This window comes from Pseudorca crassidens, chromosome 15 (genome assembly GCF_039906515.1).
Source record: "Pseudorca crassidens isolate mPseCra1 chromosome 15, mPseCra1.hap1, whole genome shotgun sequence".
Classification (NCBI taxonomy): domain Eukaryota; kingdom Metazoa; phylum Chordata; class Mammalia; order Artiodactyla; family Delphinidae; genus Pseudorca; species Pseudorca crassidens.
In genome coordinates, this window is record NC_090310.1 from 37,181,723 (window position 1) to 37,206,869 (window position 25,147).

Genomic DNA, 25,147 nt, shown 5'->3' on the forward strand with positions numbered 1-25,147 from the left:
TAAGCAGAGGGGCCTCCAGACTCAAGACTCTCGCTCCAACGATAATCAGACACATCAGCACAGCTAAACGAACAGTGCATTTGGAAGGCAGGTCCTCGGCGAGGGGGAGGCTCACGCCCAGGGCAGACGGGGAGGAGTGACCAGAGCCACAGGAGAGGTAGGTCAGAGACACGTGGTTCACAGGACAGAGAGTTGAGGTGTCCAATGCAATGTTGGCCACCACCTGGCCATTGCGGTCCCGGCTCTGAGCACCCCTCGAAGCCCTGCCTGGAACTGGCCGTTACTTCAGGAAAACGCTGGCCGTGAGCGTCTGCATCTGCCAATGGTGGGATTCAAGTTGGTCGCCTCTGAGTCTCTGCCTGCCTCTCGAGGCTTTAGGATTCCTAGGCCAGAGGTCTCAGTCTGCAGGGTTCGAAGGGTTCCCAGCTCTTGGTGAACTTGTAGAACTAGCATCTCCCCTCCTCCTGTTTCCCTGATACCTCCTGCAGTAATTGGTGATGACGGCAGGAAGGCCTGAGAGAGGAACAAGTCACAGACCAGGACATTGCTTTCTTGAGTTTTGTGAAATTTCCTGATTTTTAAAATGTCATGGGTGTCAAATAAACACCTCTAGGGCTGACGTTGGCCTGTGGGCTCCCATTTTGCAAACACTGCAGGAGATGCTCAGATTTCACATGGTAGAGTCAAGGCTGCTCCTCTAAAGGGTTGAGAGGACGCCTAGTTTAACCCTTAACCCCACATCTAGTGGGAAATCTCCAGAGATGGAGTGCTCACCTCTTAGGAGAAGGCCCCGTTCATTTCTGGATCACTCAGACCACCTCACAGAAGGGCCTTGAAGAGGCAAGTGGACCCAGACCTGGCCCTGCCTCTGTCTCACTTGCCTTGGTTCCAAGCGGAGACAGAAGGGACAGGATGAGTTTATGCGTGGCTGGTGTTGTGTCGGTGTCCGTCTCCCGGGAGCTCCTGGTGTTGCTCTGGCTCTGCTAGCAGGAGGTGAAATACAACCTCGCTTCTGAGTGACTGACCTGAGTGCATTTTGAGATGGTTTCACCCCGCCCCACCCAGATGTTCTCTATCAGGCTGAATGCTCTGGTTTCTTCCAGTCATGCAATGCCTAGTTGTAGCTTCCTAGTTGTGGGTCTAAGGAGGGAGGGAGGTGGGTGGCCACGGGAACCTTTAGTGTGGCTTTATCCTTAATTAGAATTTTTTTCTTCAGTTGGCAAAAGTCCTATGACATTGGTGCTTTTAAATATACGTGGTTCTCCATGTTCAGTAGTGTGTGATAAAATGTAGATTTTTTAAAGGCATAGTCCCTTCCAGGGTTCAAATGCTTTTTAAAAAGCCATTTATAAAGAGGAGTCTAACTACATGGCACCTCTTGGTTTTCAAAATTCTATACTGAATTTTCTTCTTTTTTTAAAAAATTTTCTCCTGTTTTTTATTTTTTATTTTTTGGCTGTGTTGGGTCTTTGTTGCTGCACGCGGGCTTTCTTTAGTTGTGGCGAGCAGGGCCTACTCTTTGTTGCGGAGCACAGGCTCTAGGCCTGTGGGCTTCAGTAGTGGCATGCAGGCTCTAGAGTGCAGGCTTAGTAGTTGTGGCACATGGGCTTCGTTGCTCCACGGTGTGTGAGATCTTCCCGGACCAGGGATCAAACCCGTGTCCCCTGCATTGGCAAGCAGATTCTTAACCATTGCACCACCAGGGAAGTCCCTGAATTTTCTTAAAATAGACAAACTTGTAGTTGTTTGAAAGTGAACAGTGACCAAGGCTGGAGAGCAGCCATTTCCATCACGGGCTCTCGAGCCAACCCAGGTGGTCCAGCCGCACAGAATCCCCAAGCATCATTTGGACTGTGATGTTGCAAACCAGAGAGAGGACAGAACACCACGAGCACCACTAAACAGAGCTTTATTTATGCCGGGAGTGTTTCCTTTTTTTTGAAAAGACTTATATTAAATGCAGCCTCTTCCAGTGTTGGCCTTACCCAGATCACATATGTGTATGTGTGTATGTGTATGTACACGTGTATGTGCATCCGTGTATATGTACAAGTATGTTATGTAGATGGATATGTGTTTATGTGTGTATATGTCATAAATCAAACATGAGCCCCTCTCGTCAGTTCACAAGCTTTTGTTAGTTCTATGACACCGATTTGGTGACTTGCTCTTGTCTAGAGGCCTGAAGAAAGTTGTCAGGTTTGCTGTAGGCAGGGAAGCGTCACACTGACTTTGCACTGCTGCGCACACGTGTACATTGGTGACCACGGGTCCGCTTCAGGCCTGTTTCCTGGCATGTCTTCCAGGCACAGGTGTCCAGTGGCGAGACCTCCTGAGTCCTGTCAACGTGGACGACGACTTCTCCTTTGGGCAAGTGCTTGGCATGCTATTGCTGGACTCCGTCCTCTACAGCCTGGTGACCTGGTATGTGGAGGCCATCTTCCCAGGCCAGTTCGGTGTGCCCCAGCCCTGGTATTTCTTCATCCTGGTAAGTTCTGACAGCCACCTCTGTGGGGGTAGAGGTGGGCCCAGCACCCACCCCAGGCACCTCTAGTCCCTGACATGCAATGCATGCCCTGTGCGCTGTCATGAGCCATGTGTCCTAGGGACCCCGAGACCCCCACGCCCGAGGTTATCCCTGCGCTCCAAGGTCTGAGAGGAGGAGCTGGTGCTGGCTGGCCTGCCACAGGGCCAGTACACAGCCCCCTCCCAGCCGTCTTTCTCAAAAAACATCTTGTTGGGTTTTCTGCCTACAAAGTAATAGAGCTTTGTGTAAGAACGATCACGTGCTGGAGTGCACAGCACACTCCCACCACCCAGAGATGAACATCGCTGACACTTTGAGGTGTAGCTCTTCAGATGATTTTCTATGCATGTGCAGCTATAACATATATACGCTTGTTTTTAGATGGGGGGATTATATTGTAAAAATGCTTGAAACTTGCTTTTTTTTTTTTAACGTAACAGTACAGCTTAGATATCTTAAGTACATATACATGTGGTCTATTTACAAATATGTTTTTAGATTTTTATATACATATTTTTATAAATTTTTATATTTTATGTATAAATATATTTCTATTTAAACATATGTGATTTTATCAACCAACTTCACTTTTTAATGACTACACAGTATTCCATGGATGTACCACTGTATCGTTAACTTAATTCCCTGTTGGTGAGCTAGGTTAGCCAGGTGCCACTTCATCGTTCGTTCTTTGATTCAACAAATATTTATCAAGCATCCATTTACTGTATTTCATCAAATCTAAGATGGCCCTTGGGGAATTCTGTGGCGGTCCAGTGGTTATGTTAGGACTTGGGCTTTCACTGCCAGGGTAGGGTTCAGATCCCTGATCAGGTAACTAAGATCCCACAAGCCGTGTGGTGCAGCCAAATAAATAAAAATAAAATAAAGCTATAAATACATTTAAAAAAAATCTAAGATGACCCTGATTCTTAGAGGCACCGTTACTTCATCACTAAGAAAGAAAGATACTGACAGTTAAAACTATGGCATTTCTGTGATTTGTAAGACACATTCTGATTTCAGTCACTTAAAACTTGAGACATGTGTCCCCTAAAACCAACAGACTGTGATATGAGGAACCACCCCAGGCTGTGGGGTACGTGGGGGCTAGAGCTGTGGGTGAGATGTTCTCCCCCCGCAGGGCTTCCCTCCGGGGTGTGGGCATTTTTCCAGGGCCCTGTGCTCACCGCTCTTGTGACCCTGCCCAGCCACTGTGCCATCAGTGTGCCACCCTCAAGTGACACCTGCACTGCTGGGGCCAGACTGTAGAAGGGGAGGCCTCCTCCCAGCAGAGGGAGGCTGGCCCTTGGGCTTCTCCTGCTTATTTCACGAGCGCCTGCGTGGCTGAGTGAGGATGCAGCTGGGGGCTCGCCCCACATGGCTCTGGGCTGGACTTAATGACCTGTTTTTGTATTAAATTCCATTGTTAACTTTCCCTGTATCACCTCTGAGTTGACGTGCATAGTAAGCCCCTTCAGCGGAATAGGAAACAGTCTCAGAGCTTCCCAGGGCAGCTGGGTGCAGAACTGCGCTGGGTCTCACCCCAACTCTGAACTCTAAGCAGCGTCTTCCCTGCAGGGGAGTCTAAGGGCGGCTACTGTCTGCTCTAGCTTGTCAGTTGGTTGTCGCAAACAAAATGAACTGACGTGAATTGGCTGTTTGAGAGCTTCTGATTTCCATCCTAGCCCTCATATTGGTGCGGACACCCGAGGACAGTTCTAGGGAAAGAGGAGGAAGACGATGATCCTGAGAAAGTGCTTAGGACCGAGTACTTTGAAGCTGAGCCAGAGGACCTGGTAGCCGGGATCAAGATCAAGCATGTGTCCAAGGTGCCATACCTATGGGGATGGGGACCGCAGGGTCATGGGGCGGAGACCATCCTCTGGGCCTTGTTTCTCCTGGATTCCTGTGGCTGCCCTCTGACCGGCTCTCCTGGGCACCAGCCATCCCTCAGGCTGTGTCCCCAGGGCCCAGTGTGGAGGCTCAGGGTCAAGTCAGCAACCTGTGCTGCCCCACTTAACCTCTGACCAGCTTTGCAGTGGATGCTCTCTGAGCTCGCCGTATATGATGCCTGGGCGTCATGGGCCTTCTAGTCCTGCCGAGACACCAAAACACCTGGGTGCTGTGGACCTGGGGTGGGGCGGAGAGCAGCAGGAAGCAGCGGGGCCTCCTCTCAGTCCTCTTCCTGCCTCTCTGTGCGCTGGTTGGTGGTACTGGGCGTGGTCTCCTCCCCAGACGCTTGGATGGGTATTCCAGAGGGGAGTAGAAAGGGCCCTTTGCAGTGAGGGGCTCCTGAAGTCTGGGGCCACCCTCTGCCTTTCCTGCAGGTGTTCAGAGTGGGGAACAAGGGCAAGGCAGCTGTCAGAGACCTGAACCTGAACCTGTATGAAGGCCAGATCACTGTTCTGCTGGGCCACAACGGCGCGGGGAAGACTACCACCCTCTCCATGCTCACTGGTGAGGGGCCCAGCCTTCATGCCCTACCCTGACCTCCAGGCCCTTCCTTCAAGGCCACCTCAGGCTGCCCCGGCCTTGTGCCCTCAGGTGGCTCTTGTCCTCCCCCTGCTGTGCTGATAGCTAGTGGAGCCCCAGGGGCTCTGGGAACAGGGTGGGAGCCTCTCAGGCCACACAGACGCGGCCCCACCCACGCTGATTTAGTCCCGAGCCCACTCTCCTAGAAAGTCGTCCTGAATGAGCCAGCCCAGCCCTAACGGTCGTCCTGTCCTCCCTGAGAACAGGCTCGAGTAGGACCTGGGCTCGGAGAGCGTGGGGGATGCGCCTCTCTCATTCCTTACAAGCCACACATCCTGGCAGTGGACATCCCCCACCCTCCTCTGTCTCCGGAGACCCACACGGCAGGGTGCACACCGTGTGAACCAGGGAAGCTCAGCACTCCTCATGCTACTGGAGGATGTTCGCGCTGAACTTGAGCCCCGGGGTCTTCTGCTCGGCCCTAGGTCTCTTTCCCCCGACCAGTGGACGGGCATATATCAGTGGGTATGAAATCTCCCAAGATATGGCTCAGATCCGGAAGAGCTTGGGCCTGTGCCCGCAGCATGACGTCTTGTTTGACAACCTGACTGTCGCAGAACACCTGTATTTCTATGCTCAGGTGAGCTGGCAGGTGACAGGATTCATGGGTCGTCGTGGTTATTCCATCACCTACATGCTCGGGTCCCCAGGGCAGCCATGTGAGCCCTTAGCCTCCCAGCAAACTGAACCTGCTCCGAGGAGGCGTTCGTGAATTGTGGGGTGGGTGGGTGTCAGGACACGAGATCCAGCCTGGGGAGGGACGGAGACAGCACCATTCCAGTGCCAGCTGGACGGGCTGGCCTCCCATCAGAAGCCGCTGCCAGATCTCTGTCCCCTCCTGTGTCAGCTGAAAGGCTTGTCGCGCCAGAAGTGCCCTGAAGAAGTCAAACGCATGCTGCACATCCTCAGTCTGGAGGACAAGGGGGACTCCCGGAGCAGGTTCCTGAGCGGGGGGATGAGGCGCAAGCTCTCCATCGGCATTGCCCTCATCGCAGGCTCCAAGGTAGGGGCGGCGGGGCCTGCAGCACAGCAGCCTGGGCCTAGGACGTGGCTCTGCCGTCATCACAAGCCCTTTCCTCTGCCCTCCAGGTGCTGATGCTGGACGAGCCCACCTCAGGCATGGACGCCATCTCCAGGAGGGCCATCTGGGACCTTCTTCAGCAGCACAAAAGTGACCACACCATCCTGCTGACCACCCACTTCATGGATGAGGCCGACCTGCTGGGGGACCGCATCGCCATCATGGCCAAGGGGGAGCTGCAGTGCTGCGGGTCATCTCTGTTCCTGAAGCAGAAATATGGTGAGCGGCCACAGGCAAGCAACGGGGCAGGCAGCCGAAACTCCATTCTGTGTGGGGTCAGCGTTGCTGGCCCAGTGTGCTGGAGAAAGTATCCACTGGTAACGTTCCCGAAGGACCCCTGAGATCAAGCAGAGAGAGGCCTTCTCTAGACATCCTGTTCTGCTACCTGTGGGTAGAGACCTGAGGCCCCAGGCAGAGGGGCCTGGGAGAATGAAGAAGGAATGAAGCAGGTAGTCTTGATTTGGAGCATCATTCAGCTTTGAGCAGTGGACTAGCAGTCAAGTGCCAGGGCCACCAAGAGCAGGGGTGCCGTTGCAGAGACCAAGCCCGCTCTCCAGCCTTGCAGCTCCCAAACAAGTGAGGGGCCCACGGCACTGTCTAGGGCTGGTGGGCAGCGCGTGGAGTCAGCCCCATCTTTGCTGTATGAGCATGGCTTCCCATCTCGAGGACAACTCATGGTCTAACATGGTCCTGGCATGCCAGGTCACATCCATGTCCCGCCAGCAGAAGGAGCCAATACAGAAGACCAGCACCCCACCCCCAGGACACCCCAGGATTTGCACCCCTCATATCTGCAGCTTCCTCTGACCAGCACACAGCCCTGAAAGCAGAAGGTGACCTAGTATGGTCACCATCAGGCTGGGGGGAGGCTGTAAGAGAGTGGCCTTTGCCCTTAGGTTCTGCTACTGAGAAAGCAGGGAGAAGGGGTTTTGGGGACAATTTATACCCCAGTATCTGAGACTTGACATCTGAAGTCCAGCTCTGGTTTCACCTCCTTATCATGCTCAGCAACCCAGGTCCTCCAGCATCTCTCCCCAGCGGGTGGAGGTGGGGTGGTGAGACCCTCAGGGCAGTATTGAGGTGCCCTGAGATGCATCAATTCCAGTTCACTTGCCCCAGCTCTGCAGCCCCTTTCCCAGGAGCCTGACCTGCAGGAGCCCGGGGCCCTGGGTGGGCCAGGAGGAGAGTGGGATGCAGCCTCACTGGGCTCCTGGGTGTACCAGGCGCAGGCTACCACATGACGCTGGTGAAGGAGCCTCACTGCAACCCCGAGGGCATCTCCCGGCTGGTCCACCACCATGTCCCCAACGCCACCCTGGAGAGCAGTGCCGGAGCAGAGCTGTCGTTCATTCTTCCCAAGGAGAGCACACACAGGTACATACATGTCCCAGAGAGCACGGACAGGTACACATCCTAGAGAGACCAAGCACAGGCACGTGTGTGTCCCAGAGCACTCACAGGTACAGATCTGAGAAGGAGGTTCAGGGGGCCTTAAGGGCTCCGTGTGTAGAGTCACCCGCCCTGCACCTGTGTGGCTTGGCCAGGGGCACCTCTTAGTTCCTGGGCCTGTGATGGTCGGTATCCAGTGAATCTGCTTGCTGGGCCCAGGGTGCCAGGCCTCCCTGTGCATCAGGGCTGTACCCGAGAGGGAGAAGAGTGGCTCATCACAGGGTACTCAGTGCCCTGGTGCCATCCACACTCGGCACGAGGCTCACTCCTCACACTGCAGCCACTCAGGGTTAGTGTGCAGCTGTGAACTCGTGTGTCTTCTTGGTCTCAGAATCTGAGTCATGAACACAGGCCTCATAAACAGAGCAGCCTCCCGGTGTGGGGAGGTAAAAAACAAACTCTTTAAGTCACATTCAGAAACTTCGGAATAGAAGACTTAAAAGTACATTAATCTTGCTGCAATCTGGATTGAGAAATGTTGTTTTAATCACGACAGTGTTCTCTGACTCATTTTTTTTTTAATTAATTAATTTATTTATTTTTGGCTGTGTTGGGTCTTTGTTGTGCGCGGGCTTTCTCTAGTTGCAGCTAGCAAGGGATATTCTTAGTTGCGGTGCACGAGCTTCTCATTGCAGCGGCTTCTCTTCTTGCGGGGCATGGGCTCTAGGCATGCGGGCTTCAGTAGTTGTGGCTCGCAGGCTCAGTAGTTGTGGTGCACAAGCTTAGTTGCTCTGTGGCATGTGGGATCCTCCTGGACCAGGGCTCGAACCCAGTCCCCTGCATTGGCAGGCAGATTTTTTTTTTTTTTTTGGCTGCGTTGGGTCTTCGTTCCTATGTGCGGGCTTTCTCTAGTTGCGGTGAGCTGGGGCTACTCTTCGTTGCGGTGCATGGGCTTCTCATTGCGGTGACTTCTCTTCTTGTGGAGCATGGGCTCTAGGCGCATGGGCTTCAGTAGTTGTAGCTTGCGGGCTCTAGAGCACAGGCTCAGTAGTTACGGTGCACGGGCTTAGTTGCTCCGCGGCATGTGGGATCTTCCCAGACCAGGGCTCGAACCTGTGTCTCCTGCATTGGCAGGCAGATTCTTAACCACTGAGCCACCAGGGAAGCCCAGCAGACGGATTCTTAACCACTGCTCCACCAGGGGAGTCCTCTCTGACTTAGATATAGTATAATTTGTTTTACACCTACTCTGTTATCACACACACACAAATGTGCTAATGCACATCCTTTTAGAAAAATCTTTGTCAACATCTCCAATGACCCCTTAGAATAGATTCCCAATAGTGGGGTAAATTTTACCAGATTCACTTCTGGAAAGGTGATGTGTTTGACTTCCCCAGCAGCAGCATAGGGGAGTGTCCATTTACTCCACAGTTGCCAACTTTGAGTAAAATTTCTTATTAATATTTGTGTATCTAATGGGTGAAAGTGGCACACACACACGTAATTGGCATTTTGTATTTCTTCCATTCCTGCTGGCGGGAGGTTGACCGCTTCCCATGCTTATTGGGCTATAAGCGTCGCTTCTTCTGCGTGTTGCATGTTCACGGCTTATGTATTAACATCAACCATTTGTGTCGCAACATTTTCTGATTTGTTGCTGCCTTTTAATTTTGTGGGATTTTTTTCCCCCTGCAGATGGGATTAATGGGTTATATCTTTTCCTTTGTTATTTCTTCTTAGAAAGTACTTCCCTACCCAATAAGTAAAAGAATATTCATCAATTTCTTTTGGTTTGCTTTGTGATTTCATGTAGGTGTATAGGTATCGAAGAGTGCCTTATAGGCCAACATACTCAAAAAATGTTATGTGTGGGAATTCCTTGGTGGTCTCGTGGTTAGGATTCAGCACTTTCCCTGCTGTGGCCTGGGTTCAATCCCTGGTCGGGGAACTGAGATCCTGCTAGCTGTGCGGCATGGCCAAAAAAAAAAAAGATTATTAAAAAAGAAATGTTACATGGGGGGAGAAAGGGTGTGCAGGGGAAGAACAAAGCCTAACTTTTTTTTTTTTTTTTGAGAAGGCATCTCAAGGAGCTAACCTTCCTTTGCTCCTCCCCCGTACAGCACAGAGGTGATTATTTAGAAACAAATTATCTAGAAAGTCACTGAGAAGTGACTCATCACTCGGTCTTTTTCTTCAGGTTTGAAAGTCTTTTTGCTAAACTGGAGAAGAAGCAGAAGGAGCTGGGCATCGCCAGCTTCGGGGCCTCTGTCACCACCATGGAGGAAGTCTTCCTGCGGTAAGTAAACGTGCGTCTGCATCTGTCTAGGGCTCAGCCTTGATGATTTTTCTGAAGTGTGATAATAAAGCAATCCCCTTGATAGTCATCTGGAACACCCATCTGAGGTGGACCTACAGCCTGGGGGGGTGGGCAGCAGGGCAGTGGGCCGGCTGTCAGGACCCGAGTTCACATCACAGCCCTATATATTAACACTTGCACAGACTCAGCCAGGTTCCTGACACGCGCAGTGACTCAGACAGCAGAGCAGCCGAGCTCTGATCACTGGAAACTCCACTCCCACGTTGTGAGTGTGTTGGCATCTTCCCTGGGGCCCCTCCCGGGAGCACCTCAGCAGCATCAGGCTGGCCAAGCTCCTCTCAGGTCTAGGTAATGATCCCGGAGTGTGTTTCCATCTTTGATGAAGATGTGAAATTTAGCCTTCACCCCTCAGAACTACGGGGTGAGCTCCAGACGGTTAATACATTGGTCAAACATTGCTTGAATGCTTTATTTAGCAGATATAGTGCTAAGAACAAGAAATACAAAAACTGTGAGATAGATGTTTTTCCTTTAGGATCGCATACCCTACAGGAGGCAACAGGATAAGTGACTATAAGTACAGTGTCGTTTGAGTCGGGTGGCTCCCTGGCTTCGGTGCGGCGCCAACACCAGGCTCCGCCACAAGGCCTGGCAGCCTTACCACCCACCCGCCCTCCATGCACCCGTCTCTGTCGCACCTGTCCCAGTGTTGCCCCTTCTGGAACACACTCTTCTGCTCCCTGGTCTCAGAGTGACAGTGAGCACCCCGAGCCACGGTGTCCTGTATTGTGACAAGCCCTCCTGGTGCTGCCATCGTGCCTCAAGCCCCATCCTGTCCCTCTGGAAAGCCCGGGTTATAAATGCTGACTTCGATCAGTCTCCCTGGCAGACCAGGAGGCCCTCATGGGCAGGGCCCTGTCTAGTTGTCTCTCTCCTGGACTTTGCTTGGCTGCCATAGCTGGTGTCCTGGAGATACTTATCGATGAATGAGTGAATGAACAAATGAAGTCCCAGCTGATGGAGCAGATGGCGCTCTGCTTTAGTGCCCCTGACAGTCGCCCGCCTTTGCTGCCCCTCTCCCTCCCCGAGGAGCTGAGTTGTGACTGGGCCTCCATGTCTCGACCAGGGTCGGTAAGCTGGTGGACACCAGCATGGACATCCAAGCCATCCAGCTCCCTGCCCTGCAGTACCAGCACGAGAGGCGGGCGAGTGACTGGGCTGTGGACAGCCACCTGTGCGGGATGATGGACCCGACTGACGGCGTCGGCACCCTGATTGAGGAGAACACTGCCGTCAGGCTCAACACCGGGGTGAGACTGCGCGACCTCGAGCACTGCATGAGTTAGAGGCCGCGGGGGCAGATGTGAGCATAGGGAGGGTCAGCACTCTGGGAAGAGGGCAGATTACAGCTCGTGCTCCCATGGGCTGGCAGGCAGAAGGAAAACCTGGAACATTTTAGTCGAGTACCTGTCGTTTCTCGTTGTTCTAACCTGGCCACTCACAAATAAGGGTGAACACTGCTTATAAGGCTAACAGTACCCCGTGTACCGAGAGCTTAGAGCTTGCTATGTGCCCAGCACCCAGTGAGACAGAGGGCAGCACCGGTCCCGTTTTACAGACAGGAAGCTGAGGCCTGGGCCAAGGTCGAATGGGCAGCACATGGCGGAGCTGGGCTCTGGTCCCTGCCGGCCTGACCTGCACTTAGAGGACAGTGAAGGGCTGAGCGTGGGGAATATAGGCAGTGGGGGGAGGTTTGTCCATTTCCTCTGCTGTGAGGTTGGCCAGAGTCCTCTGACCAGGAGCATGGGGAAAGCAGAGGCCTCAGCTCCCCTCTGGGATAGCAGAGGGTCCCTTAACCTCCTTCCATGGTGGAATAGTGCCTGCCCTGCCGCCACAGCTGGTGTGAGACCCCCAGGGCCCATTTGGGACCTATGGGGATGTGTTCTTATGGGTCTTCCATGTCATCGACTGGGCCCCAGGAGAAGCCCTGGCTCATGTGCAGACCGTGCCTGCTGCTGGAGGGCGGGGTCAGGCACTGGCTCTGTGGTGGCGGTTGTATCACCCTCATCCCCTCTGTCGCAGTTGGCCCTCCACTGCCAGCAGTTCTGGGCCATGTTCCTGAAGAAGGCCGCATACAGCTGGCGGGAGTGGAAGATGGTAATGGCCCAGGTCCTGGTCCCTCTGACATGCATCACCCTGGCCCTCCTGGCCATCAACTACTCCTCCGAGATCTTCGATGACCCCCTCCTGAAGCTGACCTTGGCCGAGTATGGCAGAACCATCATGCCCTTCTCAGTTCCCGGGACCTCTCGGCTGGATCAGCAGCTGTCAGAGCATTTGAAAGACATGCTGCAGGCTGAGGACCAGGAACCTCGAGAGGTGCTGGGTAAGGGGTGTCCCCAGGCGGCTTGGGGCCCAAGTTGTGCTGTCAGAGCCTGCCTCTCAACCAAGGCATTGTGGACATTTGGGGTGGTTCTTTGCTTAGCAGCATTCCTGGCATCACCCCACTCCAGACATTGCCAGGTGTCCCCTGGGGGAGAAAATCTTTGCCCTGAGTCAAAGGAAGACAAAAGTCCACGTCTCTAGGGCTAAACTATGTCCAGGCAGTCATTTACAGAAGTCAGATTCTTCAGGACCATTTACAAATGAAATGTAAAACCTCAGCAATGTTTACGTTACCTTTTTTTGTTTGAGAGGACGGTCACGATATGCCTTATGTGACATGGTGTTTTCTTACCACATCCTAAAACTGAAACTATCTCGTGTCCCTGGCGGTGGCAGTTGGACACTGCCCTGGCTTTAGAGCAGGCATCGCACTCTAGTTAAATGGAATATGCTTGAAGTTTTTCACGTTTTTCTGCTCCCCTCCCACTTCCTGGCCAGCAGCTTTGAGGTTCAGCACGCTGATGGTTCCAAAATCTTGGCAGGAGTCAGGTTCCTCTTTAGGAAAATGTCGACCGTATCAACGGCCTAGAGCAGGCCGGCACTGCCAGGGGCACCGCTGCCAGAAGGAGCTGTTGCAGCCGGAGTCCCTGCTTGGCCTGCCAGCGATCAGGGCCCTGAGTAGCCCTACTGACAGTGGTGGGCACCTTGTTTGTCACCCCCATTCCATCCCATCTTGTTTTCTGGCTGTCACTCAGCCTGGTGTGAAGATCTCAGGGCTGTCATGGTGCGTGGTGGCTCCAGGGATTTAGAACAGTACCGTAGATGCCCGGGCCTGAGAGGGTGTGGAAGGCCAGACTGCCTGCTCCCTCATGGAGCGTGGGGACTTTCAGTCCTGAGCACCTTACTGTGGGTGAATTACGCTGCACCTAACGCATCTGACCCTTTTCCTTGTGTGCCAAGAGCCACAGCAAACCTTGCCAGGAGCCTCTATAACTGTCTCCATTAGGATTCACCAACGGGTCCCTGTCCCCTTGCTGACACTGGGGTCCCACAGTGTGGGTGTCATTGCTGTCCCCAGGCGACAGCTGAGTGAGAGGCAAGGCGGGAGCAATGAGTATGTGTGAGATGCTGGTTCCGTGCAGCCGCGCGGCCAGCTCTGGGCTGGGCAGTGTGTGCTCGTGAGCTAGTGGAACTGAATGCCCCCAAGGTCACTCGTGGGTGGGCAGCTGACCCCACCCCCATCAGAACCCCCACTTGCTCTGTGCCACAGCTAAGGAGCAAAGTGACGGGCCTGGCATGATTAGGATTCTGTTGCTGCCCTTGGGTTGCAGGAGAATGCCAGGCATATGGGCTGCCCAGAACCCAACTGCCTAGAGAATCTGATGTGAAGTGGAGATTCGCTGGAGCTCATTCGTGTGCCAAGAGAACAGCTCCTTCTCCCAGGGCCTTCTCCCTCAGGCCACTCTTTTTAAAAACTCTTTTTTTTTTTTTTTTATGATTATAAAAGGGTACTTACGGGCTTCCCTGGTGGCGCAGTGGTTGAGAGTCCGCCTGCCGATGCAGGGGACACAGGTTCGTGCCCTGGTCCGGGAAGATCCCACATGCCGTGGAGCGGCTGGGCCCGTGAGCCATGGCCGCTGAGCCTGCGCGTCCGGAGCCTGTGCTCCGCAACTGGAGAGGCCACGACAGTGAGAGGCCTGTGTACAGCAAAAAAAGGAAAAAAAAAAAAAAAAAAAAAAAGGGTACTTATTCCTTCTATGAAAACTGGAAAAACAGAGACATAGAGGGACAGTCCAGTGTAATTGCACCCTTGGAGGTAGCCCCTCACCCACCCCCGTGGTCCTGAGGGCTGGTCCAAGCCCACCTAGGGCCACTCCTCCCTGCACCTGACTGGGAGCTTCGCCCTTCAGGCCGCTCAGAGGTTTCCACAGCTCTGACTTCTGGATCCTCACCTCCTCCTGATCCAGCCTCTTCCTGCCACGTTGACCCTGGCCCAGGTCCGGGCCTGTATCTCTGAGAGGCCCTTTAGTGTGTGTATGTGTGTGAACAGGGGGTTTGTGGGGGAGAAGGAAGAGCCTGCCCTGCCACTCAGCTCCTGTGGCTATGGGGGTGTCCCCCCCGAGGCCTGCAGCCCTAGGTCCTGCTGCTCCCACCACGTGGCCCCATGGTCCGTGGACAGTGTGCGGGTGGAAGGTGATGCATCCTTTCTGCTGTTCCTCCGGCCCTTCAGAGCCCCACAGAGCAGGGCCTCAGAGGGGGACGCAGGACGCTGCTGACTCTGCCATTGCCCACCCCCAGGTGACCTGGAGGAGTTCCTGATTTTCAGGGCCTCGGTGGAGGGGGGCGGCTTTAACGAGCGGTGCCTGGTGGCGGCATCCTTCAGAGACGTGGGCGAGCGCACGGTGGTCACTGCCCTGTTCAACAACCAGGCGTACCACTCACCGGCCACCGCACTGGCCATCGTGGACAACCTTCTGTTCAAGCTGCTGTGCGGCCCTCAGGCCTCCATCATGGTCTCCAACTACCCTCAGCCCCGGAGTGCCCTGCAGGCCGCCAAGGATCAGTTCAACGAGTATGTGCACTGTCCCCCCGCCCCTCAGGACCCCATCCCCGCATGGTCAGGACCTGGCCTAGCCCAGTCAGGACCCTGCTCCCATCAGGTCGGGACCCCGCACCAGGCCTGACCACCTCGGGCACTGCCAGGGACCCCCAAGGGCCATGGCAGTAAAAACAACATTGTTTCTGCCCTCAGGAATCTCCCAGTTCTTGGCTGGGGACTCCTGCCCCACATCCTTCTCGGCCTTCCACACTCAGCCTTCCCTTGGACAGCAGATAAGCTGGTGAGACCACAGCCCCCATACACCCAGGCCCCACGGGAGACTCCTGAGGATTTGGAGGGCCGTGCCCTCTTCCCAAATCTGCACCCAGCTCTTGCTGGCCACTGCCCCTGGGGGATCCGAGTGTCTGCTCCTGTCCAAGCTGCAGCACGCAGCTGTTGTGTGTGTTGCTGCCCCTCGGTGGCCTCGAGTCAGGGAGCCCATTGGGCATCTCTGTCCTTAGGCCTGTCACACCATCATGTGTGTGGGACTCTCCCTCTTCCTCGTTGCAGAGTCCCCAGACCTCTGGGGACTGTCCAGAGGAAGCCGGAAAAATCAATGAATTTCAGAACAATCATCCCACCTCAGGGCAGTTAATCAGTGGGGGGCGGCTTCATCCCCACTTCCCATTTTAGACTGTGCCCTGGCCCTCTAGTGTCTCCCTTCCCCTCTGCTCCCTCCCGTCCCCACCACGAAAGCAGAGACACAGCGGCGGTCCTCTGTTCTCGCCATGCTGGGGATCAGGCTGAGTTGGGCTTAGTAGGGTGACAGTGGACAAGCAACAGGAGTTTTTGTTTTGTTGTAACAGCTCTAGGAGATATAATCCACCTGCCATACAATTCACCTGTTCACGGTGTACAACTGAATAGTTTCTAGTGTATTCAGAGTCGTGGAGACATCACCACAATATAATTTTATTGAACGTTTTCATTATCCCTGAAAGAAACCCCGGGACCACTGGTAGTCACTCCCCATTCCTCTTTCCTCCAACTCTAAGCAGCCAGGAGTCTGCTTTCTGTCTCCGTGGATTTGCCTGTCCTGGACATTTCATGTAGATGGAATCAGATACCACGTGTGTGGCCTTTCATGACTGGCTTCTTTCACTCTCGAGCCTCATCCACGTTGTGTTAGCACTTCACTCAGTACCTAGCATCCATTTGTCCCAGCACCATTTGTTGAACCTTTCATGGTGTGGGATGTTTTAAGCTACAGAAGAATAATGCTGTCAGCGCTGGTTTCTGGAACATGTTGCTGGCACCTGAGGGTCCTGCCCACTCAAGAGCGGGGAGACGGCCACCACCCTGATGCTGTGCCCGACAGCGGGTCTGACTGGGGCAGCCAGAGAGAGCGAGGTGGAGGTCTCAGATCCATACCTGAGGGTCTGTGGGAGTGGGTGGCACGGGGACAGTTTGAAGGCAGCTGGGAGAGTGGCACTGCCATCATTGGGGATAGGATGTCCAGAGGAGGAGCTGTTCTCAGGGGGATGGAATTTTCCTGGTGCAGAGACCCTGAGGCTCTCATGTTCTCCCTTAAACCCTTTAGTGGCTGGGCCACTGCATCACCTGCTTTGGACAGTAGTGGCCCAGCACTTGATACCCCCACCTTCCCGGACATGCTGTGCTCTGTCCCTGACCTGTCGGTGCGCCCCCTCCTCACCCCCACAGGGGCCGGAAGGGATTCGACATCGCCCTCAACTTGCTCTTCGCCATGGCATTCTTGTCCAGCACGTTCTCCATCCTGGCGGTCAGCGAGAGGGCCGTCCAGGCCAAGCACATGCAGTTTGTGAGCGGAGTCCACGTGGCTACTTTCTGGCTCTCGGCTCTGCTGTGGGACCTCATGTCCTTCCTCGTCCCCAGTCTGCTGCTGCTGGTGAGCTGCATGGTGCTGGGGCCCTTCACCCACATGTCCAGGGGGCTTGCCTTGGGGACCCTGCGTGGACTGAAACCAGCCTGGGGTCCATGCTGGCAGCTCAGCCCCCGTTGTGGGAGGAGATTGGGAATGCCCTGGCAGCCCCCCTCGCCTGTCTGCACACCCCCAGCCTCTGCCCCACTTCGGTAGGTAGGTCCCTGGAGCAGGTGCCCTGGTGGACAGCTCCCTATTTCCTCAGGGAGGATGCCAGGAGAGCCTTGGAGGTGGGTGGGGGGCAGACAAGGCCAGAGGGGCTGATGGGCCTGGGCTCATGCGCCCCCTGAGGGCACGCCGGCCACCTGTCTGTGCTGCTGCAGGTGGTGTTCAAAGCCTTCGACGTGCACGCCTTCACGCAGGACGGCCACGTGGCCGACGCCCTGCTGCTGCTCATGCTCTATGGCTGGGCCATCATCCCCCTCATGTACCTGATGAGCTTCTTTTTCTCGGGGGCGGCCACTGCCTACACGAGGCTGACCATATTCAACATCTTGTCGGGCATCGCCACTTTCCTCGTGGTCACCATCATGCGCATCCCAGGTGGGAGCCAGGAGACCACCTCCCTGCACTCCCATCCCTGCACCCACAGAGCCGCTCAGCCCGATGGGGGAGGCCCAGATGGGGGCACCGGGCAGGCTGGTGGGGCCGCCTGCCAGAGGTGCTGCCCCGGAGGTCTGGTGCCTGATCCCTGGGGGAGGCACAGCTGGCTATGCAGGGAACTCCGGAAACCTGCCCTTCCCGATTGCTCTGTTCTTGGAGGCAGGTGTGGTGTGTCCTCCAGCGCTGACTTGTCTGTGCCTCCTCCCCACAGCGGTCAAGTTAGAAGAACTTTCCAGAACCCTGGACCGCGTGTTCCTGGTGCTGCCCAACCACTGTTTGGGGATGGCGGTCAGCAGCTTCTACGAGAACTACGAGACAAGGAGGTACTGCACCTCCTCCGAAGTGGCAGCCCACTACTGCCGGAAACACAGTGAGTGTCCAGGCCTCTCTTGGGACAGCCTGTCCCCCATCACAGGCACAAGGGCCACCTCGCATGGTGAAGCCACCAAAACGCAGGAGATGCTTGGGGCCCCCGTGTGGCAGTGACACACCCTCGGAAGCCCAGTGGGCCCCGCGCCAGCGCATCCTCCACCCTGGGGGCTGAGCGCAGGCACCTCACGGTCCCAGAGAGAGGGTCGTGGGCTGGGACCCCGGAGGGGAGGGGCGCTCAGGGCATGGGCACAGCACCCTGTCCCTTGCTTGCATAGACATCCAGTACCAGGAGAACTTCTATGCATGGAGCACTCCGGGGGTTGGCAGGTTCGTGACCTCCATGGCTACCTCAGGGTTTGCCTACCTCACCCTGCTCTTCCTCATTGAGACCGATCTGCTGTGGAGGCTGAAGGCCTGCCTGTGTGCCTTCCAGAGGAGGCGGGCGCTGGTGAGTGGTTCTGGGGCCCCCGTCTGGCCTCTGGCTGCTCTGCATTGGGCGCCCTCCAACCGAGGTTGGGCTTCCTTGAGGCCACCACACAGGGAGGGCCTCAGCACTGGCCACAGCCTGGCTGCGCGTCCACCGGCAGCGCTCACAGCCTGGGAGGGGCTGCGGCCTCACCGTCCCCAGGGGCTCTCTGTCCCAAGACCCTGAAGCCATGGAGTCGAGGGAGCCTGGGGCCTCAGGGACCATGGTCTCAGTGGAGGCGTGTGGACTGGGGCGCTCTCATGTTTGTCACATACATTCTCTCCCTAAACAAACAAAACCTGTTGAAACAACATTGGATGGACAGGGCTAATTGGGGCTAAGGTATTATGACTTTTCTAAGAAAAGGGGTTTCGTGGTTTTCTCCATGAGTCCTGCACCGTCCTTGTCCCTCAGGTAGTTTGTGTCTCCTCAAGGCAAATGTTAGCCCTTACAGCTGCCCAGCTCTCCTTGTGGGAGGTCTGAGTCGGCACACATGGGGCTGAGCTGGGGTGAGTAGTTTAGCCCTTCCTCCCATGGGGAAGGACCGCTCTGGTGGGAGCTCACCCTGGTGGTCTTTCTCTGGAACAGACAGAAGTGTACACCCGGACGTCGGCGCTTCCTGAAGACCAGGATGTGGTGGATGAGAGGAACCGCATCCTGGCCCCCAGCCTGGACTCCCTGCTGGACACGCCTCTGATTATCAAGGAGCTCTCCAAGGTGAGGCAGGCCCTCCCTCCGCGGGTCTACCCCCCAGCCGGCTCCCGGCTGTCCTCAGGCCTCCCCACAGCTGTGTTTTCTCCCGGGCACTGTGCAGGTGTATGAGCAGCGAGCACCCCTCCTCGCCGTGGACAAGGTCTCCCTCGCAGTCCAGAAAGGGGAGTGCTTCGGCCTGCTGGGTTTCAATGGAGCCGGCAAAACCACGACTTTCAAAATGCTGACCGGGGAGGAGACCATTACTTCTGGGGACGCCTTTGTTGGGGGCTACAGCATTAGCTCTGACATCGGGAAGGTGGGTACAGCCAGGGAGGCAAGAGGAAGGGCACCCGGGAGGTAGGGATGGGGCTTGTCTCTGGCTCATGGTTCATGGACAGCAGGACAAGGCAGTGACCACGGCCAAAGGTAAGCAAGTGATGAGGAGAAGACTGAGGAGATTACAGCCCCCTCGGCCAGAAGGGACCAGGCCTGGCAGGCGGGCCGAGACCGGGTCCCTCCCAGAGAAGCGGCTTCTCTGGACCTGGGCACAGAGTGGCACCCACAGAACTCTGCCCGCTGGAAAGAACTCTAGTCTGTGCGCGTAGATTTATAATAATGGTGTTCTGGGCTATTCAAACTAGGCGTTCCACCGAGAACCAAAAGCAGGATAAAATGTTAATGACAAACCACATGGTTAAGAGCATCTAAGAGCCCGAGGCATGGTGAAAACCTCCGCAATCTGCAAGCCCCGAGAGGCTCCACCGGAGCGCCCCTGCACAGAGGGCGCTGTGGTCCCAGTGACTTGGTTTAGGGACCTTATCGAGTGTATGGGGCAGAAACAAAGGGCCACCCCTGTAGGTTAGGATGAAGCAGGCTACCCTCCTGCTCTCCCTACCCCCTGGGGATTGCATGGACGGTTTCCAGTGTGCTGAGCAGGGCAGGGGAAGGAACAGAGAAGATGCCTGTGCCTGGGAATGACTGCATCTCCTGAACTGGCAGCAGGGGCTTCCAGGTGGCTCTGCCCCCACACTGCAGCTCACACCCTCTCTGCAGGAAGGCTTTCATCCTAGGCCTCCAAGAGCCCCTCACATAGTGCTTCAAGGCCTGTGAGCAGTGCACAAGCAAAGCAAACAAAGCAGACAGGGTGCTGTGGCTGGAGCCACAGACACAAGGGCTCCACAGCAGGACAAGCCCACCACTTTGGATTTGCCATTACCAGACCCAGATTATAAAACAACTGTGTTACTATGTTCAAAGAAATAGACAAGATTGAAATTATATGCAAGGAAGAGGAAACGGTAAATGTGATCTAGGAAATGGAGGCAAGGTGAGAAGCCTGAAATACGTTTAATCTGGTTCCCGCAAGAAAGGAGAGAACGGGGGGAAAGGTAGTAACTGCCATGGTCATGGCCAAGAACTTTCCCAGACCAATTAAGAACAGATTCCGGAAGTCTAAGAACCCCAAAGAGGTTAAAAAAAAAGAAACCACATCTCTGGAATCCACAGAAACCAGGCTTGCCTGTCCCCACCAGCTGCCGAATGTGGCTGGAGGTGGAGGCCTGCCACGCAGCATCCTGGCTGTGCTGAACGTAGCCACTTGCTCCAAGACCAGCTACCATGCCATCTGCCCAGGTGACACCCCACCCCAAAGGTGTTGCCAGCAAACATCTCTTAACAGAGGAGGAAAAAGAAAGGTCCCAGCACACATTAGATGTTTGTCAAGCGTCTAATGAACGGGTATCTGTCAGCTGTAAAGCATTGCATGGATACGGTCACTTTGTATAATCAATGCATTCTTGCACCCGTCTGCCCCTGTGCTGCCCGGGGTAGACTGGTCTCTGGCCTGTCTCTGACCCCTGGGTGGGGGGCAGTCTGGGTCCCGGTGCCTACCCGGCCACTGAGCCAGCCGAGCCCCTCCAGCAACCCCAACAAAGTGCTGCTCGGCAAACTTTGGCAGTGGGAGGCCGCCAGGGCCTGTGCACCAACTGAGGGACCACCCTAGACAGATCGCCTGAGAGAAACCCTCTGACCTGCTGTCTCCTGGCTGTGCTCCAACCCCAGATGCGGCAGCGGATTGGCTACTGCCCCCAGTTTGATGCCCTGCTGGACCACATGACGGGCCGGGAGACACTGGTCATGTACGCCCGGCTCCGGGGTGTCCCCGAGTGCTACATCGGTGCCTGCGTGGAGAACACGCTGCGGGGCTTGCTCCTGGAGCCGCATGCCAACAAGCTGGTCAGGACGTATAGGTGCGCCTGCGTCCCAGCCCCTGCCTTGCCCCCTGCCTCAGTGACCTCAGGCCTTCCCAGGGTGGAGTCAGGCTCTCCATTACCATAGAGCCAGGGGCACTCGGGTCAGGGGCTGGAGCTCCCACCCATCATTCCAGGATCAGTGAGGATTTGGCAGCATGGCCCAGGCAGGTCCAGATGAGAGGGGCTGCCCCTCAGGTTCCTGCTACCTGGAGGCACAGCCAGGACCCCCTGTCAGGCCCCCTTAGATGCAGACAGGTGGTGTTACTGCTCTGTGTGGGGCTGTGGACCGACCCCCTGGGCACAGCTCTCTCTAGGGCTTCCTACTCTATGAAGTGGGCTTTCCAGGCATGCTCACCTCATTCTTCTTCACCTGAGACACTCTGCCATCACTGGGCCCGGTCCTGTGCTGGGACCCGGGGAGCCCACGCTAATCATCCGCCTTGCCTTCCTCTGCACCCTCTCTGCCCTAGCGGCGGCAACAAGCGGAAGCTCAGCACCGGCATTGCCCTTCTTGGAGAGCCAGCAGTCATCTTCCTGGACGAGCCGTCCACTGGCATGGACCCCGTGGCCCGGCGCCTGCTCTGGGACACCGTGGCAAGGGCCCGCGAGTCTGGAAAGGCCATCGTCATCACCTCCCACAGGTAAAGCCAGGACCGGGGCTGTAGGAGGGGTGGGCCGGGAGGGGCTGGGTGGACAGAAGACCTGTCAGCATCTGGTGAAGAGTCTGAGGAGAATCCCTAGGCTCTACCATGTGGGCCACATCCTGAGTATGGGAATCAGGAACAGCCTGATCTGGGCATCAGTACTTTCCCATGTGCACAGCTTTTGATGTGGAGGGTGGGCATCAGCATTCCCCAGTGCTATATCAGGCCTCCACTCCCTCTCCCCAGCATGGAGGAGTGTGAGGCCTTGTGCACCCGGCTGGCCATCATGGTGCAGGGTCAGTTCAAGTGCCTGGGCAGCCCACAGCACCTCAAGAGCAAGTTTGGCAGTGGCTACTCCCTACGGGCCAAGATCCGGAGTGACAGGCAGCAGGAGGCCCTGGAAGAGTTCAAGGCATTCGTGGACCTGACCTTCCCAGGTATGTGCTGCTGTGCAGAGGTCATCTGTGCGTCTGTCCATCCCTGACCCCTGGGACAAGGGCTACAATTCCAAGGGCCTGGGCCGCCCTCCCCTGGCCATCCAGCCCAGCCCTCAGGGGGACACGGTCTCTCCTTTGTGCAGGCAGCGTCCTGGAAGATGAGCACCAAGGGATGGTCCATTACCACCTGCCTGGCAATGACCTCAGCTGGGCGAAGGTGAGCTTGGGCCCCACTGGACCTCCAGCAGTTGCTCCTTCTCCAGCCAGCTGTTTCCAAGGAGGAATCACTTCCAGTTTCTCCTCTAACACTCACCCTAATATTTGCTAGGTTTGGGGGTTTATACCTCAGATATCTGAGTTGGAAAAAAAATGGTGCAAAAAAGGAGACTGGCCCAGAGAGGTAACACATCTTGCCCAAAGGTCATACTCTGAGCTGGGAAGAGTCAGGAGGAAGCCTGGTGCTGGGGCCTGCTCACCCCGTGCAGGGGTAGGATCTCTGGTGACCTTACCATCCCCTATGGCCAGAGGAGTCCCAGACCAGCTGAGGAGCCAGGCCCTGCCTTGTTAACAGTGGCTTTTCTGCTTCCAAAGGTGTTTGGTGTTCTGGAGAAGGCCAAGGAGAAGTATGGCATGGATGACTACTCTGTGAGCCAGATCTCGCTGGAGCAGGTCTTCCTAAGCTTCGCCCACCTGCAGCCACCTGTTGAGGACGAGGGGCCGTGAGGAGCTGGGCTCACAGATGGGCATCCTCTCTCGCTCCGAGTTCACCTCATCCTGCACCTTTATTTCTGATCACTGTTTTCTACAATGGATTCAAGAATCAAGGCACAGTATGGACCGGGTGTGTCGCGCCCTCATGCCGGGAAGCAGCATGGGAATGTCCACGTCTCAGGCATTCTGAAGCCCGCTGTCCAAAACTCAAGATCCCCACCAAGAGCGTGTTGGGCAGTCTGTGCGGGCAGGCTGCGGGGTCTGGGCGGAGAGCTGTCCCGGAAGGGGCCTCACTGACCCAGGGGTCAAGAGTACCCAGCCATATCCCTGCATTCGCACCTGGCACGGAGCTTCCCAGGGGAGGCCTGCAGGACAGTGGGCATCGGGCTCACCAGGCTGCCCAGGATGGACAGAAAGATGCCTGTCGCTGTCCTCAGGGGAGATGCAGCTGAATTAGGCACTGAGGTCTTGGTTTCCAGTGCAGCTGGGTGTCCTGGAGTCCCTCTCCTGAGAGGGTGGACACTGCACCAGACAGAGCCGGCCTTGAGCCCGGTGTCATCCCACCAGCATCTTCCAGAGTGACCAGTGAGGGGAGGGGTGAGCCACGGGCCGGGAGGCCAGTTGGGGACCACCATGGGGCTGAGCGGCCACCCATGGAGGGCACACCTAGTGCGTGGTGACTGTCCGCAAAATAAAGGCTGGGAGGGAACATAACCGTGGTCTGTGAGTCACGAGGTGGGCCTGCGGGCCCCGTCACCCAGCGCAGTCCCAGCACGAGCCTCCTGTATCAAGTTCCAGACAAAAACAAGTGCTCGTTTTTCCCAGTACGTAGTCAATTTACAGAACTTGCTGCTGTGGAATAAGCCAAAAATGCAAGTGCACAATCAGGGTAGCTAAATGGCCACCTGGAAGACCCTTCATCCAGGGTGAGGAAAGAGGCATGTAGGGTTGGCAGAGGAGGGTGTGGAGCTGGGTGGGCAGGAGGCCTTTGGCTCCAGGGCCACTTGGCTTTACACCATTTTCCAGGAGAGTTTTCTTCAGCATCAGCTCCCTTTTATTAATAAGACGCACTCATTTCTTATGGCTTTTTTTTTTTTTTTTTTTTTGCGGTACGCAGGTCCCTCACTGTTGTGGCCTCTCCCGTTGCGGAGCATAGGCTCCGGACGCACAGGCTCAGTGGCCATGGCTTACGGGCCCAGCCGCTCCGTGGCATGTGGGATCTTCCCGGCCCGGGGCACGAACCCGTGTCCCCTGCATCGGCAGGCGGACTCACTGCACCACCAGGGAAGCCCAATGGCTTTCTTTTTAACCTTTTTTTTAGTGGTTTGAGAGACGGCAATTTTTATTTGTTTGTTTATTTATTTAATTATTTAGCTGTATTGGGTCTTCATTGCTGTGCACAGGCTTTCTGTAGTTGTGGCAAGCACGAGCTACTTTTCATTGCAGTACGCGAGCTGCTCATTGCGGTGGCTTCTCTTGTTGCGGAGCACGGGCTCTAGGCGCACGGGCTTCAGTAGTTGTGGTTTGTGAGCTCTAGAGAGCAGGCTCAGTAGTTATGGCTCAGGGGCTTAGTTGCTCTGTGGCATGTTGGATCTTCCCGGACTAGGGATCGAACCCATGCCCCCTGCATTGGCAGGAGGATTCTTAACCACTGTGCCACCAGGGAAGTCCTCTTATGGCTTTCTAAATTTCCGTGATTTGAATCTCTGTGCCTTTTACATTACCTTAGAATTCATAGGTTTAGAAAAGACTTGTTTTCATCACTCTGGTTAATTTGGTACAGTTTCAAATTTGCATTTTTATCATTCTCTCAAAGTTTATGAACGTTGCAAATAGTTTCTTGTAGCTCTTTTATTCCCTTTAAGATTCTTCCAACCATCATCATTTAGTTCCATATTATTAAAAAATAACAACAACAACAACTTAGGGGTGGTTGTGGTCCTAATCGTTGCCCAGCAGCAAGCATCTTCTGAGAGGTGGGCTGTGACTTGTCTGCAGGTGTGTGGCAGCTGTAGGTTTGCTGGTCAATGAAGGAGGGCAGAGGCCAGCATGGCCTGGCCACGTGTCCTCCTGCAGGGCATCCTGGCCTTGTTTTTCAGCCTATGTGTTAAAGATTTAGAAATTTGACATTTTTCCCTTCAATGTCACAAAACAGGGTGTGAGGAAAGGTGCTCAGGACTGAAGGAACAGCATATCTGAGGCACACGCATGAGATCAGATTGCAAGGGTCCAG

The 25,147-nt window shown here is 55.4% G+C and overlaps 1 protein-coding gene across 4 annotated transcripts in view; it reads left to right on the top strand.

The window, feature by feature from the left end:
• Window positions 1-23,628, top strand: part of LOC137207276 (phospholipid-transporting ATPase ABCA3) — a 44,869-nt gene extending 21,241 nt beyond the window's left edge. For 3 of the 4 annotated variants that reach the window (XM_067706935.1, XM_067706934.1, XM_067706933.1), the window contains exons 10-31: window positions 2,307-2,488; window positions 4,216-4,359; window positions 4,858-4,987; window positions 5,488-5,642; window positions 5,910-6,065; window positions 6,152-6,362; window positions 7,367-7,517; window positions 9,733-9,831; window positions 10,979-11,162; window positions 11,935-12,238; window positions 14,536-14,809; window positions 16,499-16,703; window positions 17,060-17,279; window positions 17,551-17,709; window positions 17,987-18,159; window positions 18,766-18,894; window positions 18,992-19,186; window positions 20,932-21,119; window positions 21,593-21,763; window positions 22,013-22,203; window positions 22,347-22,420; window positions 22,795-23,628. In XM_067706935.1, the coding sequence (XP_067563036.1) occupies window positions 2,307-2,488; window positions 4,216-4,359; window positions 4,858-4,987; window positions 5,488-5,642; window positions 5,910-6,065; window positions 6,152-6,362; window positions 7,367-7,517; window positions 9,733-9,831; window positions 10,979-11,162; window positions 11,935-12,238; window positions 14,536-14,809; window positions 16,499-16,703; window positions 17,060-17,279; window positions 17,551-17,709; window positions 17,987-18,159; window positions 18,766-18,894; window positions 18,992-19,186; window positions 20,932-21,119; window positions 21,593-21,763; window positions 22,013-22,203; window positions 22,347-22,420; window positions 22,795-22,926 (3,827 nt within the window). In that variant the 3' untranslated portion in view covers window positions 22,927-23,628. Of the gene's footprint in view, window positions 1-2,306; window positions 2,489-4,215; window positions 4,360-4,857; window positions 4,988-5,487; window positions 5,643-5,909; window positions 6,066-6,151; window positions 6,363-7,366; window positions 7,518-9,732; window positions 9,832-10,978; window positions 11,163-11,934; window positions 12,239-14,535; window positions 14,810-14,989; window positions 15,078-16,498; window positions 16,704-17,059; window positions 17,280-17,550; window positions 17,710-17,986; window positions 18,160-18,765; window positions 18,895-18,991; window positions 19,187-20,931; window positions 21,120-21,592; window positions 21,764-22,012; window positions 22,204-22,346; window positions 22,421-22,794 lie in introns of all 4 variants that reach the window. The other variant, XM_067706936.1, reaches the window with a different exon arrangement.
• Window positions 23,629-25,147: the final 1,519 nt, after the last annotated feature.